Source organism: Girardinichthys multiradiatus, chromosome 9 (genome assembly GCF_021462225.1).
Source record: "Girardinichthys multiradiatus isolate DD_20200921_A chromosome 9, DD_fGirMul_XY1, whole genome shotgun sequence".
Classification (NCBI taxonomy): domain Eukaryota; kingdom Metazoa; phylum Chordata; class Actinopteri; order Cyprinodontiformes; family Goodeidae; genus Girardinichthys; species Girardinichthys multiradiatus.
Genome location: NC_061802.1, coordinates 43068592 through 43086119, shown reverse-complemented (window position 1 = coordinate 43086119; position 17528 = coordinate 43068592). Strand labels below are relative to the sequence as shown.

The 17528-nt window shown below is 43.3% G+C and overlaps 1 protein-coding gene across 2 annotated transcripts in view; it reads left to right on the top strand.

The window, feature by feature from the left end:
* The window catches only part of tgfbr3 (transforming growth factor, beta receptor III), a 97314-nt gene that overhangs the window by 5819 nt on the left and 73967 nt on the right, over positions 1-17528 (top strand). For both annotated transcript variants that reach the window (XM_047375041.1, XM_047375042.1), the window contains exon 2: positions 4686-4865. In XM_047375041.1, coding sequence (XP_047230997.1) covers positions 4805-4865 — 61 coding nt within the window. In that variant the 5' untranslated portion in view covers positions 4686-4804. The remainder of the gene's footprint in view (positions 1-4685; positions 4866-17528) is intronic.

The following is a 17528-nucleotide window of genomic DNA, read 5'->3' as shown; positions in this document are numbered from 1 at the left end:
GAATGTCACCTCGCTGGGGCTGAAGGAGCCTGAGCTTGTGCGGGAGGTCGAGAGATATCGACTAGAAATAGTCGGGCTCACCTCCACGCACAGCGTGGGCTCTGGAACCCATCTCCTTGAGAGGGGTTGGACTCTCTTCTAGTCTGGAGTGGCCCACGGGGAGAGGCAGCGGGCTGGTGTGGGTTTGCTTGTTGCCCCCCAGCTCAGCCGTCTCGTGTTGGGGTTTACCCCAGTGCACGAGAGGGTCGCATCCCTGCGCCTTTGGGTTGCGGATAGGTCTCTGACTGTCGTTTCGGCCTACGGGCCGAGTAGTAGTGCGGAGTACCCGGCCTTCTTGGTGTCCCTGTTGGGGGAGCTGGATAGTGCCCCTCCCGGGGACTTCATTATTCTGCTGGGGGACTTCAACGCCCACATGGGAAACGACAGTGACACCTGGAGAGGCGTGATCGGGAGGAATGGCCTCCCCGATCTGAATCCGAGTAGTGTTTTGTTATTGGACTTCTGTGCTAGTCACAAATTGTCCATAATGAACACCATGTTCAAACATAAGGGTGTCCATCAGTGCACTTGGCACCAGGACACACTAGGCAGGAGGTCAATGATCAACTTTGTTGTCATATCATCAGACCTTCGGCCGCATGTTTTGGACACTCGGTTGAAGAGAGGGGCTGAGCTGTCCACTGATCACCACCTGGTGGTGAGTTGGATCCACTGCAGGAGGAGAAGGCCGGACAGACTTGGCAGGCCCAAGCGCATAGTGAGGGTCTGCGGGGAACGCCTGGCGGAGCCCTCGGCCAGGGATGTATTCAACTTCAAGTCTGAGTGGACCATGTTCTCTGCATCTATTGTCCAAGCGTGTTGCGGCCCGGGCTATGGCAGAGGCAAAAACTCGGACCTGGGAGGAGTTCGGTGAGGCCATGGAGAAGGACTACCAGTTGGCCTCGAAGTGATTCTGGCAAACCGTCCGGCGCCTCAAGAGGGGGAAGCAGTGCTTCGCCAACACTGTTTATAGTGGGGGTGGGAGGCTGCTGACCTCGACTGAGGACATTATCGGGCGGTGGAAGGAGTACTTCGAGGATCTCCTCAATCCTGCCATCATGCATTCCCTGGTGGAAACAGAGGCTGGGGACTCGGGGTTGGACTCTTTCATCACCCAGGCTGAAGTCATTGAGGTGGTTAAAAAGCTCTGTGGTGGCAAGGCTTCGGGGGTGGATGAGACCTGCCCTGAGTACCTCAAATCTCTGGATGTTGTGGGGCTGTCATGGTTGACACGCCTCTTCAACATTGCGTGGCGGTCGGGGACAGTGCCTCTGGACTGGCAGACTGGGGTGGTGGTCCCCATTCATAAGAAGGGGGAACGGATGGTGTGTTCCAACTACAGGGGGATCACACTCCTCAGCCTCCCTGGTAAGGCCTTCGCCAGGGTATTGGAGAGGAGAGTCCGGCCGACAGTCGAACCTCGGCTTTAGGAGGAGCAGTGTTGTTTTCGTCCCAGCCGTGGAACACTGGACCAGCTCTATACCCTCTGCAGGGTACTCGAGGGTTCATGGGAGTTTGCCAAACCGGTTCACATGTGTTTTGTGGACCTGGAGAAAGCATTCGACTGTGTCCCTCGTGATGCCCTGTGGGGGGTGCTCCAGGAGTATGGAATCGGGGGCCCTTTATTAGGGTCCATCCGGTCCCTGTACGAGCGGAGCAGGAGTTTGGTCCGCATTGCCGGCACTTAGTCGGACCTGTTCCCGGTGCATGTTGGACTCCGGCCGGGCTGCCCTTTTTCACTGGTCCCGTTCATAACTTTTATGGACAGAATTTCTAGATGCAGCCAAGGGCCGGAGGGGGTCTGGTTTGGGGACCAGTGGATTTCGTCTCTTCTTTTTGCAGATGACGTGGTCCTGCTGGCCCCCTCTAGCCAAGACCTACAGCATGCGCTGTGGAGGTTCGCAGCCGAGTGTGAAGCGGCTGGGATGAAGATCAGCTCCTCCAAGTCAGAGGCCATGGTTCTCGACCGGAAAAGGGTGGCTTGTGGCTAGTTCAAGTATCTTGTGTTCTTGTTCACGAGTGAGGGAAGAATGGAGCGGGAGATCGACAGACGGATCGGTGCAGCTGCCGCAGTAATGGGGGCGCTGTGCCGGTCTGTTGTGGTGAAGAGAGCTGAGCCGAAAAGCGAAGTTCTCGATTTACTGGTCGGTCTACGTTCCTACCCTCACCTATGGCCATGAACTTTGGGTCATGACCGAAAGAACGAGTTCCCGGATACAAGCAGCTGAAATGAGCTTCCTACGTAGGGTGGCCGGGCACTCCCTTAGAGATAGGGTGAGGAGCTCGGCCATCCGGGAGGGGCTCGGAGTAGAGCCGCTGCTCCTCCACATCGAGAGGAGCCAGTTGAGGTGGCTCGGGCATCTATACCGGATGCCTCCTGGACGCCTTCCTCGGGAGATGTTCCAGGCATGTCCCACCGGGAGGAGGCCCAGGGGACAGCCCAGGACACGCTGGAGGGTCTATGTCTCTCGGCTTCCCTGTGAACGCCTTGGGCTCCCCCCCGAGGAGGTGTCTCGGGAGAGGGATGTCTGGGTGTCTCTGCTGAGTCTGCTGCCCCTGCGATCCGGTCTCGGATAAGCGGAAGACGACGAGTACAAGTACGAGTACCTTAAATTTCCCTAGGGGGACAATTTTCAGTGAGGTTTGGTGAGTTTTTGAATATGTTTAGGCCCCCAAAAAGGCAATTCATTTGCCCAGAGAAAAATAATAATAGCATTCGAATTACAATAGGCCTTCGCAGCGCTTAGCTGCTTGGGGCTAATAATTGGTTGTACCCAAGGCTATCAATCTGTGAGACTGTCCTTATCTACTAACTGCAGGCGACCATAATGCAGACTGTTTCATATTAGTAGTGTAGACGTATAGATTCAATATGTAGTACAGACAGTTGCATCTCTCCTAAGATAGTCCTTTGTGATTGCTGTCACGTCTGTTTTCTTAGTTCCTAGCAACACATAGTGCACAGCATGCCGTCATGATGATAGATGTAAGCCAGGGCTTTAACACTGAAGCCACCACAAGTATGTAGCTTGGTTTCAGCAGTGTTCTTTACCTTCCTTCAAGGCTCTCCATGATCTGATGCGCATCTGGGCAAAAAGCTTTCATAGGAAAACCTCTACACTTATCTGAAAACAGGTGAAAACAAGTCTGTGTAAATCTTTTAATACAACAGAATAAAGCAGGGCAAGCTTTGCTCTGATCTGAAACGCTGCAGAAAAGAACATGAAAGTAATTTGCTGTGATTTGGTCTTTGCTTCCCAAACTGTATTGCAACACAGCCTAACTCTGTTTAGTCAGCGATGGGTGAATGTTAAGGAGGAGCATAAATCAAGCAGACAGCACTAATCCTACCTGATGGGCTTAAAGTGTAATATTTGTCAAGATCTTCCAAAATGACTTCCAAGTCATGCAGCTGCCACACAGTGAAGGGCCTTTTTGTCCTGTGAATGCTGCTTGCACTGCAGAGTGATTCACCTCAGCACTTTGTGCATCACTTCCCATGCACACTGTATGGTTCACTGCAGTGCACACATGTGCACATGTGCCTCCTCTTTGTAGGTTTCATTCTGGTCAAAGGCGCTGCCTTTAAACTGTGAACAAGTGGGCGTCCTGTTACAACACCTTGCTCACATGGATTTTACATCTACATTGTTCCAGTTACAGTTTGGTTGTATTGAAGAAAACTGGTAGGTTGGTAGGTTGTATGCTTTTTCTCTGGACCACATATTTCTTGGGAAATGTTTTGGTACTGGGTTCACCATGACAATTTAGTCTCTCTGCACTCCCTGAAAATGCATTATAGAACACGATAACCTCCAGTTTGAAGCTACAACATACGTAAAATGTTAAATATTCACCACTCAAATTCACTTGTTACTTTCTTACCATTGCACAATGTTCTCACTACTCTGCATGAGCTTAAGTATGTCAGCTCCTGAAATATACGTCAGGTATGGGCATTAAAGAGTCCATTTAGTTTCACCCCATCTGCTGAACGACATAAGTGATTCCTGTCCCTGATAGTCAGTTACATCATTGTTTAGTTGTGTTTGAGCTCTAATAGCTGCATATTTTGAGTTTATTGCAAAATAATGTTCAGTTTCAGTTGCTATTACTATCTATTGAAAGAGTTTTCTATATTATAATACATCTCAAATGTACGTTTATGTGTTTGGTTCTTGTACCAAGAAAAACAGGAGTTTGTGATACCTGTTGAATATATTAGGACGTGTCAGAGTTAATGTGCTCAAGTAAAGGCTTTAAACATATTCATGTTGGTTGTACGGAGCTGTTTACAATAGGACCCCCCTGGCAAGTCACTGTGTTTCCTGACGCTGTAAATCAAGTGTGTTTATAATCTGTGGCATATTGCAGAGCGTTTAACACCCACCAATTAAGTCACTCCTGCACTTTTTACACACTCTGACCTGCAACAGAGTTCTTTGCAGCATGGGCCTTTGAAGCTTGTGTTACCCCCAATTAACCCTCAAATTAATCCCCTGGTCTGCAAACTGGCTGCTACTCTTGTCTCATCTCATCACTCCCACGGTGTAGACAAAGCATTGCCTGATGCCCCCGCTGTTTGTTCAAGTTCAGGTTTGACTTTCTCCCCTAGTTGACGGCTTTTATTTTTGTTCATTTTGCAGCTGGAGCTTGAAAGTGGCTTCCTGCAGACCCATTTACGGTGAGGAAAATCTCAGAGAAAAAACGAAAAAATTGCAACTCACCCACTTACATCCTACCGGAGGCTGCAGGGAAACCCAAAATGGCTCAAAGATTCCGCATTCTTCTGATACTTCTGGCATTATGTTGCATAACGTCTGCAGGTGAGTTTGCTCAAACGATCACAGTAAACATGCAAAACTCATTGTTATGCATGCAATGCATGACAGGCATCTGTTTACAGGATTTCTACAAATATTTAATTTCAATATTCCATGTAACTTTCCAGGCTCAAATTTTTATTTCTTTCATGCATTCACAAACAAAATATTAATCTTGAACATGTCTAAATAGTTTTGTGGCATTTTTATTTATAAGTTCCATACATAATGTAACAACCCATTTCAGAAATTGGTTTCCAAAGTGAGGTACAGGGCAATTTCATTGCTTTTGTGGTATCTGGGCTAACTCAGATCAGCTCCATCTTAAAGTCTAGATCGCTCAGACCTGCCAAATAAGCTATGGAACATGTTAGACTAAATGCAGATTCTTTAAAGGACAATGTATGAACTTTGGTACCTTTATCTTGTTTGCAAAAATACTCCAAATCAGCAGTTTTAGTGTTTTGTTTTGCATTTTAGATCCATTAGATAAGTTGTCTGGGGACAAATGTGTAGCGAAATGATCCTTTTAGACACCTGAATGAGTGCAAGGTGTGATGTGGCAAATCAAAGATAAAATATATCAGTCTGATATAAAACAATATACACTCACGGGCCACCTTGCTAATACCGGGTTGGAACCCCTTTTGCCTTCAGAACTGCCTTAATCCTTCGTGGCCTAGATTCAACAAGGTACTGGAAACATTCCTCAGAGAGTTTGGTCCATATTGACATGATGGCATCACACAGATGCTGCAGATTTGTCGGCTAAACATCCATGATGCGAATCTCCCGTTCCACCGCATCCCAAAGGTGCTCTATTGGATTGAGATCTGGTGACTGTGGAGGCCATTTAAGTACAGTGAACTTATTGTCATGTTCAAGAAACCAGTCTGAGATGATTTGTGCTTTATGACATGGTGCATTACCCTGCTGGAAGTAACCATCAGAAGATGGGTACACTGTGGTCAGAAAGGGATGGACATGGTCAGCAACAATACTCAGGTAGGCTGTGGCGTTGACACGCTGCTCAATTGGTACTAAGGGGCCAAACGTTTGCCAAGAAAATATCCCCCACACCATTACAACACCACCACCAACCTGAACCGTTGATACAAGCCTCAATTTCCTATTCTTAGCTGACAGGAGTGGCACCCGGTGTGGTCTTCTGCTGCTGTAGCCCATCCGCCTCAAGGTTCGACGTGTTGTGTGTTTAGAGATGTTCTTCTGCATGCCTTGGTTGTAATGAGTGGTTATTTGAGTTACTGTTGCCTTTTTATCAGCTCAAAACCATTCAAACCATTCTCCTCTGACCTCTGGCATCAACAAGGCATTTGCGCCCACAGAACTGCCGCTCACTGGATAGTTTCTCTTTTTCTGACCATTCTCTGTAAACCCTAGAGATGGTAGTGCGTGAAAATCCCAGTAGATCAGCAGTTTCTGAAATACTCAGGCCACCCCGTCTGGCAACAACAACCATGCCACGATCAAAGTCACTTAAATCACCTTTCTTCCCCATTCTGATGCTCAGTTTGAACTGCGGCAGATCGTCTTGACCATGTCTACATGCCTAAATGCATTGAGTTGCTGCCATGTGATTGGCTGATTAGAAATCTGTGTTAACGAGCAGTTGGACAGGTGTACCTAATAAAGTGGCAGGTGAGTGTAAGATCCAATACATTTAATAAGCTTTGTTAGACTTGTGTCTTTTAGAAAATAGATAAGAATAAATGCCTAGAAATTCAACAATCTTTTCCTACTAAATTTTCTTTTTTTCCATACTTATCCAGACCTGGAAAAAGACAAAAGAAAATTCCAGACTTTTTAGATTCTTAGGATTCCTGATGGAGAATGTGTTGAACTACATCCACAAACACTGACTGGAAGTCATTCTGCTGAAAAGTGTCATAAAAAAAATAAACAGGAAAAACACCACTAGGAAGTAAAATCCGACTTTCTGAAAAGACATGTTATAATAACAAACACATTTTTAAAGGAAAATGAAACAGATTTTAAAATAGTGAGCTTAGAGTTTTACTTGCATTCAGTTATTTCATAATTTCATTGTCACATTATATATTTATTATTTATTCATGTAGACACTTATTTGATAACTTTCTAGATATTTATTTAAATGTGGGCATATTGCTCTGCTGAGGTGCTTGGCAATCACAATTTAGGCTATGCTGTGGGATTTTCCACTTTTATCTCCCAGCATGCCTTTCTAGACAGTGCATGTTAGGGTCGTGAGTAAGGAGGATGAAAACTCAAGAAAGTGCTGACAAACTCAATCTGAGAACAAAAAGATCCAGCAGGCCTCAGCAGGTGTACTTGTCAGATTGAGTGGAATGACACCATAATACTACCAATTATATACAATCAGAAAAGCAAAACAAAGCAAAGAGAGAAAATTAGAAACTCTGACATGCTATATCAAATTAGCTCTGGATGACATCATCCAATGACTCCAGCACACACCACTAATCCTAACTAATTTATCTAATTATTAATCTGTGTATGGCTAAGTGTGCATCTCTGTATTCTATCCAGCATTCTCCAATGTATAAGGACTTAAGTGTTGTTCTGTTAAGGTGTTATATATATATTCTTGGTGCTGTCTCACTGGTGTAAAACCTGAACACTAATGTTGAATAAAAGGCTAATAGCTAGTAGTAAAGTAGGTTGGTATTTAGCTAGATTATGTGCACCTATGGCACGTCTTCAGTGGACTGTTTATTGTACAGACGGACATGCTATATTTTGTATTTTATTGCCAACAGTAATTCCAGAAGTTGTTAGGAAAGGAGAGATGGATGGCATTCCTCTTGTATTACCATCCAGATTTTTTGCGACCGGATATATTTTTTCATTACATCATATTTTTTTCTAAAAGGGAGACCTTCATAAATCTCGTTCTTTAACTAGCTAACAATAAACAGCAACAGGTAGGAAAAAGGGAATTATTCTCTTCTACAAACACTGAAGATAGCTTTAGCCACTCCGACACTTTCTCCTGCATCTAATGAGCAGGAATTCAAACTGCAGGAACCACATGATGGGAAATCTTGGTGCTATACCTTGATACTAGGCAAGAGCCCATACCTGACATCTTTGCTTGGATGAAACAGAGGCCATTTTTAGTGCTAACGTTCTTAGTGAACGTTTCAACCTTCAGCAAATACAGCTCTTTAGTTATTTACTGTGTAGACCAAGTTCTGTTAAAGGTAACTGTCTAGAGCAACCATCCAATAGAAAATCCAGCAGAGTTTATTTCAACCACTCTGACATTTTGTCTATTTTCCACAACAAATCTCAACTATCCCTTTAAGAGTTAACCCTTGGGAAGCTAGATCATTAGTACCAACCTCTGGAATGTTGTATCTGCTTATATTGTATGGCTGAGAGAAAAGTCAGGGCAAGACCACAGTCATTAGGAATCATCTTGTCTCCACCAATAACATCTGCACCAATTTTCCTGCCTCCAGAAGTTAGTGAGAAGACTGGTGCACATCAGTTGTGGAGGCTGTGGTTGTATGTTTTATGGAAAACCTGAGAGTGGAGTTTTAATACCACTTGATGCAAGTTCAGGACGCATCACGGCTCTAGATAGCAACAGTTTTGCTTGGAAACCTGACCAACTTATCAGATCTACAGACCTAAGTCTGGCGTTCAGGTCCCCGTTTTGATAAAAAAAAATCAGTTAATGTAGTTATGATCATGTTGCCAAGCTACCTGAGACAGAAGTATGTCCATTTCCCAAAGATCAGTTTCATCATGCTACTTCATATTATTTTGCTTTGGCAGCAAAGGGATAGTGACCAGAAAGAATTCTTCCCAAAAAAAGTAACTAAATGGTGGGTTGCATTTTTCATTCTTTCAGTCTGTTTGCCGCCAAAGGTTGTTATTTAAAAGCTCCTCTCCATTCTCCAGAGATGTGAACGGCGCTCCGCGGAGCTGACTTTTGCTCTAACAAAAACAAAAGCGGTGTAGTCAGTTTGTGTTGTGGGTAGAGCAAACATCATCTATCCCACAATGCCAGGATCTAGAACACAATGAGGTCCCGTATGAAGTTTTCCTCTAAATTCTTCCTCATACGGCACGAAGCATTGTTGTACTGTGTCACAAGGGAATGATATTTACAGTTAGACAACCAAGTGCCCTTTCCTCCAAAGTGCACTGGCAGCAAGCATACTTGCAGTTATGGTTTACTGACAGTTTTAGATGTTCTTCTTTATACCAATGAAGCAACCAGACCAGATGGATACTTTTTATTGAAGTTAAGCAGCTATTTATCATCTTCTTTCAGCCAGGTCTTTCTTCTTTTTAAATTATTCAATACACAGTCAGATCAGACTCAATCTCTCCTAGCTGTATAAAGTGCCTTGCGAAAGTATTCGGCCCCGTTGAACTGGTCAACCTCTTGCCACATTTCAGGCTTCAAACATAAAGATATAAAATTCAAATTTTTTGTGAAGAATCAACAACAAGTGGGACACAATCATGAATTGGAATGAAATTTATTGGATGTGTCAAACTTGTTTAACAAATAACAAACTGAAAAGTGGGGCGTGCAATATTATTCGGCCCCCTTGCGTTAATACTTTGTAGCGCCACCCTTTGCTGCAATTACAGCTGCAAGTCGCTTGGGGTTTGTCTCTATCAGTTTTGCACATCGAGAGACTGAAATTCTTGCCCATTCTTCCTTGCAAAACAGCTGGAGCTCAGTGAGGTTGGATGGAGAGCGTTCATGAACAGCAGTCTTCAGCTCTTTCCACAAATTCTCGATTAGATTCAGGTCTGGACTTTGACGTGGCCATTCCAACACCTGGATACGTTTATTTGTGAACCATTCCATTGTAGATTTGGCTTTATGTTTTGGATCATTGTCTTGTTGGAAGATAAATCTCCATCCCAGTCTCAGGTCTCTTGCAGACTCCAACAGGTTTTCTTCCAGAATGGTCCTGTATTTGGCCCCATCCATCTTCCCATCAATTTTGACCATCTTCCCTGTCCCTGCTGGCAAAAAGCAGGCCCAAACCATGATGCTGCCACCACCATGTTTGACAGTGGGGATGGTGTGTTCAGGGTGATGAGCTGTGTTCCTTTTACGCCAAACATATCGTTTTGCATTGTGGCCAAACAGCTTTAATCGAGACTTTTTATGGATATCTTTGAGAAATGGCTTTCTTCTTGCCAGTCTTCCATAAAGGCCAGATTTGTACAGTGTACGACTGATTGTTGTCCTATGGACAGACTCTCCCACCTCAGCTGTAGATCTCTGCAGTTCATCCAGAGTGATCATGGGCCTCTTGGCTGCATCTCTGATCAGTCTTCTCCTTGTTCGAGATGAAAGTTTAGAGGGATGGCCGGGCCTTGGTAGATTTGCAGTGATCTGATACTCCTTCCATTTCAATATGATTGCTTGCACAGCGCTCCTTGAGATGTTTAAAGCTTGGGAAATCTTTTTGTATCTAAATCCGGCTTTAAACTTCTCCACAACAGTATCTCGGACCTGCCTGGTGTGTTCCTTGGTCTTCATGATGCTCTCTACGCTTTTAACAGAACCCTGAGACTATCACAGAGCAGGTGCATTTATACGGAGACTTGATTACACACAGGTGGATTCTATTTATCATCATCGGTCATTTGGGACAACATTGGATCATTCAGAGATCCTCACTGAACTTCTGGAGTGAGTTTGCTGCACTGCAAGTAAAGGGGCCGAATAATATTGCACGCCCACTTTTCAGTTTTTTTTATTTGTTAAAAACGTTTGACACATCCAATGAATTTCATTCCACTTCACGATTGTGTCCCACTTGTTGTTCATTCTTCACAAAAAATTTGAATTTTATATCTTTCTGTTTGAAGGCGGAAATGTGGCAAAAGGTTGACAAGTTCAAGGGGGCCGAATACTTTCGCAAGGCACTGTATGTCTATGAATTTGCTGCATCTGTGTAAACACTAAGATCTGTCTTTAAACTAGACAGAAGAGCTCTTATGTAATGTTTAGATTAGTCTTCAATCAATCTGCTCTTAGTGTAATGTAACACGGGATGCGAGCCTCCTAAAACTCAGTCAGAGTGCACCTTGACATCTACATTTTAGTTGCTTTTTTCCTTTTATGTATATTTTTCTCTTTCCATATAATCATTACCATTCTGTGGTTGCCTCTCCCTAGATTGCTATTACCACAATTTTGGGAGGGGATGTGTAAAACATTTGGGCTGACTGTGTGTTTTGCAAGGAAATGAAGTCTTTCAGGAGCCATGCCAGATATTACAAAGGGTTGCTCAAGTATTCACACCCCTTGAATGTTATCACATTTTGTAACAATACACAACTAGAAAGTTCAGAGTATTTTATTGGAACTATGTATCCTTTCACCCCATCTTGATCTATCGCATAAAGAGATTGAATCTTATGGTTGTAAGATGGCAAGATGTGAAAAGGCGACACGAAGAGCTTCGGCAGGACGCTGGTTAAGATGGAGGTACTTTTTTTGACTGGTGGCAACATATATATAGGAGGTAAATTTGTCTTCTGAAGGCCACCACATGAAGCATAAAAGACCCTAGATGTGTTCAGAATTTAGTCCACATGCTTTGCTTTAGCTTTACAGTAAAGTAAACAAGTTCCTTCTGTCTGGGTTTTTGTATATTACTGGCAGACACAAGTCACTGGGATGCCAGAAGTGGCTGTAACTTTTTTCCCCCCTTCCACCACAGTTGAGCAAAAGGTTTGTCTCCATATCCACAAGGCTTTCTTAGGGCCAGCGAGAGTCAGCAGTGCCAGAATGTATTGTGCAACCGCTGTAATATGAGAACCGGGGTAGTCAGGGGAGGAGGATAGAGGCAGGCGCAGGCGTGGGTCGTCTGGTCCTGATCGACACACTCCACACACGGACGGCGTGCCAAACCGACAAAGTCCATTCCAGCGCGTTAAACCAGATGTTGCTGTGTGATTCATGCCGAGGAACCGGAGTGGGGCAGCAAAGAGGCTGTGCTGCTAGGCATAGTGGTCGGGATGTTTACATAGCAACGGGAGTCCTGACTGTGTCTAATTACAGGTCTACTCTGCCCCCATGATGAGGCCTTTATCTTAGCAGTACTGTCAAGGAGGAGGCTTTCATTCTGGCCCTGTCCATTTAGAATGGCTCCTTTAGCTTTGCATTACCAACTTTAATTAAGAGCAATGTGTAAAGTGAAGGATAGATAACTTATTGTATTTTTCTTCACTCAAACATTCGTTTGAATGCAGAAGCACACACTTTAACATGGGGAGAGGAAACTGCACACGCATTCCTACAAATAGATATTTCAGCTCTGCCATATCTTGTCAGCGTCCCGTTAAGAGGATGCTTACGCAAATCCGAAGGAGTAAACTGAATCCCGCCCTCCTTCCCCTCTCTCTCTTGCTCTTTTTCTTCATGGCTCCAGTAAGCAGACGTGTAAATAATGTTGGTCGAAGCCAGTAATAGGAGACAGCTGGGGTGATAGTGTGCTTTCCATTGTGTTCATCAGCCTTGTGGAAAACAGTGAGTCCTGAGGCTGCAGAGTACGAGTAGTATGTGCTGTGACTTCATGGAGGAAGGAGAGGGGAATGGTAAAATGAATTGTAAAAAAATTACTTTCCTTGTTTAAATAACATTGAAAAGAAGGGGTTTACAGCATGACGTTATGGCTTGGCTTTTATTTTTATCAGCTGTTCTGCATGAGTCTGAAAGTCTTTCTAGGGGATGTGAGCTGAAGGCCTCCAGGTGGTATCTTTCATCAAACTAGTCCCCTCCTGGGGCCTCACCTTCCTCACTCCACTTCCACCAGACGGGTTTTGCTGAAAGAATAGGTCCAAGTTTTTGGAATGGTTCTGTGGAAAACCACAATGTCTGCCCTATAAATGACAGAGTTCCCATTAAATGTCCTCAGATAACAAAATACATGCTTGGAAAAACAGCACACTATTTTTCCACTTGTGTTTCAGAATTTGATTCTGGATGTAAACATAGGAAGAGGGGGATTCAGAGGAAATAAAAGAACCCACAGCTGCTGTGATCAGTCTTTACACAGTTCTCAGATAGACTGATGCTTGCTTAGAAGATAGCCAGATCCTGTCATCTATATGGATGGAAGTTCTGTGAAGGTATTATCAGTTCCCTTTCCTATACTAGAAAGATGTCAATGTCATGAATTTGTCAAAGTGAAGAGCAGGGCAGGGAAAGGCTAGTTAACACGGGGGCCTGTGTTTTAGCTAATTTTAACTATTTAAAACAACTGAAACTGAAATGTCCAGACCAACAAAATCCAACTCCACATTAGGAGATACTACCCATTTACGCCATCACAAGGGGACCGTTTGATGCTGGTTTCTCCAAACAATGTCTTTGTTATAACCCTAAAGTTACCCACGTTCATGCCCAGTGTTGCTGCCTGCAGTTCGCTTGATCAGTACAATTGTCAGTACATGGGGATACGTTTCAAACGACTACAGGACCTGGAAAAGCACAGGAGTGTTCCATCTTAGATGTTGTTGCACAACTGTAAGCCTGATGGCATCCCTAAAAGTTTACTCCAGTTGTGGTGCACTTAGAGTGATGATTTGCCGCTGATCAGGCAGATGTAATCATGTGTTGGACTTTGTGTTTATCCTGAAATGTACCTTAAGGACCTGCAGTGTTGTTTAGGTTTTTTGAAAGTGATCGACTCTAGTTACTGGGTTTCTTTTTCCTTGACGTCCGGTCCCGTTTTATTTTGGTAGTCTGGTTCCTTATATGCGCAACATTCCATGTACTTCCTGCTGTCCCAATCCTCCTGTTTCTGAATTTCTATGACGCCTTTGTGGTTTGTATTTTGAGTCATTGTTGTGCTGTTATATTCTGTTAGTGTTTTTGTGTGTTTGTTTCTGTTTAGCCGTAAAGTCAGATTGCCAGTATCTTATTCTTCTGGTTCTTTCTGATCTGTCTCCATTTAGTCATCTGATCCCAATCCCATTATTGACTTCCCCTAAGTGTATTTATTCCACCAGCTTGCTTCACTTCATTGCTAATTCCAACTGTTACATGTCTCTGAGCCTAGTTTTGCCTCTGTTTCTCTTGCTTGTTGTTTTGTAAGTTTGGGTTTTCAGAATTAAACATACCTTATATTGCATCTACTTCCTACCTATTTCCTTTCTGCCTGCCTGCCTTTTGGTCCACCAAACAACCAGACATTGAAAGCAGATTGACACAGCCGGCAGCCTCTACCACCTTACCTTTACCATAGTAGCATGGACTTTGTTCAGTTGAAAACAAAGTGACAAACTCAACAGCAGTCTCCTGTGGAAGTATAGATAATTATTGTCTCAATGTTATAAAAATGATAATTTTCATGTCTTTTACACTAGTAAAACCAGATTAAACAATATCACATCGGTCTAATAAAGGTAAGGGAACTGTTACTGATAATGACATCAATTAAAAAAGTTCAAACTATCCCTTTGTGGTTCTTACTTCATAATGAATGTTATCTAGACATATAACATATGTTTTTTTTGGTCATAAGAACTCTGCTAGCTAATATACTATGTGGTGCCTGTTCTGACCCGTCTGATATTCATCACACTTTGCTCTTGTAAACTGTCCAGTTAAGAGGTCCGACCAGCTCCTCCATACATGTTAATACATGAGGCAGAATGGCATTTGACAAGCCATTCTTCTTTTTTCCCCTCCCTTTCATACAGTTGAGGAAACCCAGTGGAATGAAGCCTCTTCCCGCTTGTGTGTGAAAGTGGCGTCTGCCATGGCCCTTTTCACCTCTGGGTCCGTCATGCTGGCCTTTCTCACTGGCACAGAGACTCTGCATTGTTTTAGATTTTGCTCTGTGCTTATGGTAGTCTGCTGCTTTTTTTTTTTTTTTTTGTATTGTACGGAGCTTTGAAGGAAGAGTTTGTCAGCCTGCATGCATAATTAGAAGAAGGAAAGTATGTCTTTACCTACAATCATCAATGTGATCCAAACCACCTTTCATCCAGCTTCTTCGCTCTGTTGAGACATTAGACAATAGGTAAACTATGCCACAGTAAACACTCAAACACCAGCCAGAGAGATCTGAGTAAGACCATATTAGGGAAACACTACCGTACTTTAATTGAATGTTTCTGATGAGTAACATGTCTACAACTTTTTCAAAGCCCGACCTCCAAATTTAATTTTTAGCAGAGATGCCCCTACCAGCCATTTGTGGTCAATTTCCAGTTTCCGTTTCTAAAAACAGCCAGTATTGACCTGCCAGTAAAGATTTTAGGAAACTTTGATGTCTCTGTAAGAACTATATTGACAAGTATTTTTTAAGCCTTTCTGCTGTGATCAGTTATTAATTAGTCATGTTAGAAACAGAAGCGATATCACACTGTGTGTGTGTGTATGTGTATGTGACAGCAGTTACTTTACAACACAGTTTTACTAAGACAATAAAGTGACTAATTTTACATTTTAAACTGTCTTTAGCATCTTATGTTAGCCAAAAACAAGGTTAGCTAACTAAAAGAGCATTATCTGTGTTATCCCCTACAGAAATGCACTCCTTTACCTTAGTTTTAAGATTTCCAAAAGGCTGCCAACATGTTTAATGACAGACAGTGGTCGAGCGCTCAAACAATAAAACGGGTGCTGGTCATTTCACCACTTTAGTTTTTTTGCAACTTTGTGGTTTTGGTCTTTTCTTGCACGACTATTTCGGGTGCAAAATGTTGCCACCTACTGCAGGAGGTTTCATACCAACCATGTGTACACACCATGGAGATCTTCTCATATATATTCTTTGGCAGCTAGTGGTTTAGTTTTCTGAACACTTTTGTAAGAAAATATGGTTCCATGATTAGGATTTTTTTTATACATCTCCACTTTTCAGTAAATCTGTTTCTCCGAATGTTGACGATGCTGTTTTTTCCAACAGAAATGAAACAGGATTGATACCAAGTGGGATGAAAGAAATTACCCCAAGGCACACCCTCTTGCTTCCCCCACTGGGTTTAAATCTTAAAGTGAATACTAGGAGGCTCCTGCTGAACTCTTGCCAAGCTTCTGTCAGACAATGGCTTTTTTAGACCTCTATGAATGATGAGAGAGATGTCCTTCGAGCAGCTCTAAACATTTGTGTGTACTGCCAACCAAAGGCTATTATGTTTAGGTACTTCTACTACCAAACTGTGTTGGATTATCTAAGAGCAGTTGCATTTGACTTCTGGTGTCTCACTTTTCATGCAGTTGTCTGGTTTAGATAATCTCTCCCAACTCAAGTATATCAATGCTGTACCACAGTTACTACTCTAGCATAAATCATTCCTGCAGGTTTTTGTTCTCCTGTAAGGTGCATTTGCAGATAAGGTGCATTTGCAGATAGGTCTATAATCTGTATTGTTTTGGAATAGGTCATCCATCTTCTCTCAGACTCTGCTAAGAACTGGTAACTGTTTTCAACCATTTTCTCCTTCTTTAAGTCACTTCTTGTACCGACAACTTTTCTTAGTCTTGACATTATAGGTTTAGACAGGACATGTCAGCACCCATCGGTAACGACATATCAAGGTAGCACGTCTAGTAAAGTCTTTAGTCATATGCACACAGGCCTGTTCTCAGCCAGCTGTCTCACTTTACACAGTGGCTCCTGTGTTCCTGTGGGATTTAGCCTTGTCATCCATTGCTTCAAAGCCCTCTGATTTATGTCTGTATTTAGCGGGAGAGAGGAATGCACCACTTTCTATCTTCGCTGCTTGCCTGCGGCTACATATGCTCTATGTAACTGGTCATGTAGTTTTTTTTTCATAACAATGCTGATGGTTTACCAACAGGTGCCCATGACATTTGTCAGACCTAATGCACAGGAAGCCTATTTACTGTCAGTACCAATAAAATGTGTTACATTCCAGTCATTCTGCAGAACATAGGGCTGATTGATTCATTACAAAGCCGCATATACAGAATCAGATCGCAACAGTAGCATATGCTATTGTGATGCTATTGTCAGTGAAAAAAGAGTCCCGCAACATGCTTTTCTCCTAATATTAATAGACATGTTTACATGGAAATAAGTATTCAGAACGTAGGGCCGATTGGAATAAAAATGTGTCATGTAAACGTGCCAACTGGAATATTCTGATCGGATTCAGCTCCATCGGAATGTAATTCTATTCCGAATGAGAGGGATGATTTATGTCGATTGTCAATCTGAAGGGCGGGCTTGTTAACACTTCTTTGGATCATGTCCTTCTGATTGTGGAGAACTGACCTGACGACACACGTGTGCTCTGTGTCAACACAACGCATTTCCGCTTTTAGTGGCGAGAGGCATCTTTGCGGGGAAACAACTGGTCTGTTGCTGCATTAAGCCTGTAGTTTAATTATGAAAAGCAATAATGCCTCAGTTGCTCTCAGAACCTGGCAGTTCCTTATTCTGGATGCTCAAAACCCTCAGAACCAACACACTTCTGTGTTTGTTGTTTTAACTTTTTGCAGCATGTCTGCCATTAAACACGTTGGCAGCCTTTTGAAAACCTTAAAACTAAGGTGAAGAACAGAAAGAGAACTTCTTCTTCTGCGTTTGGTTTTACAGAAATCCGACAACTCTGCGCATGTCATAGTCCGTCTATTCTAAATAACGCGTGGTGCATGTAAACACACGTCATGTTTTGATT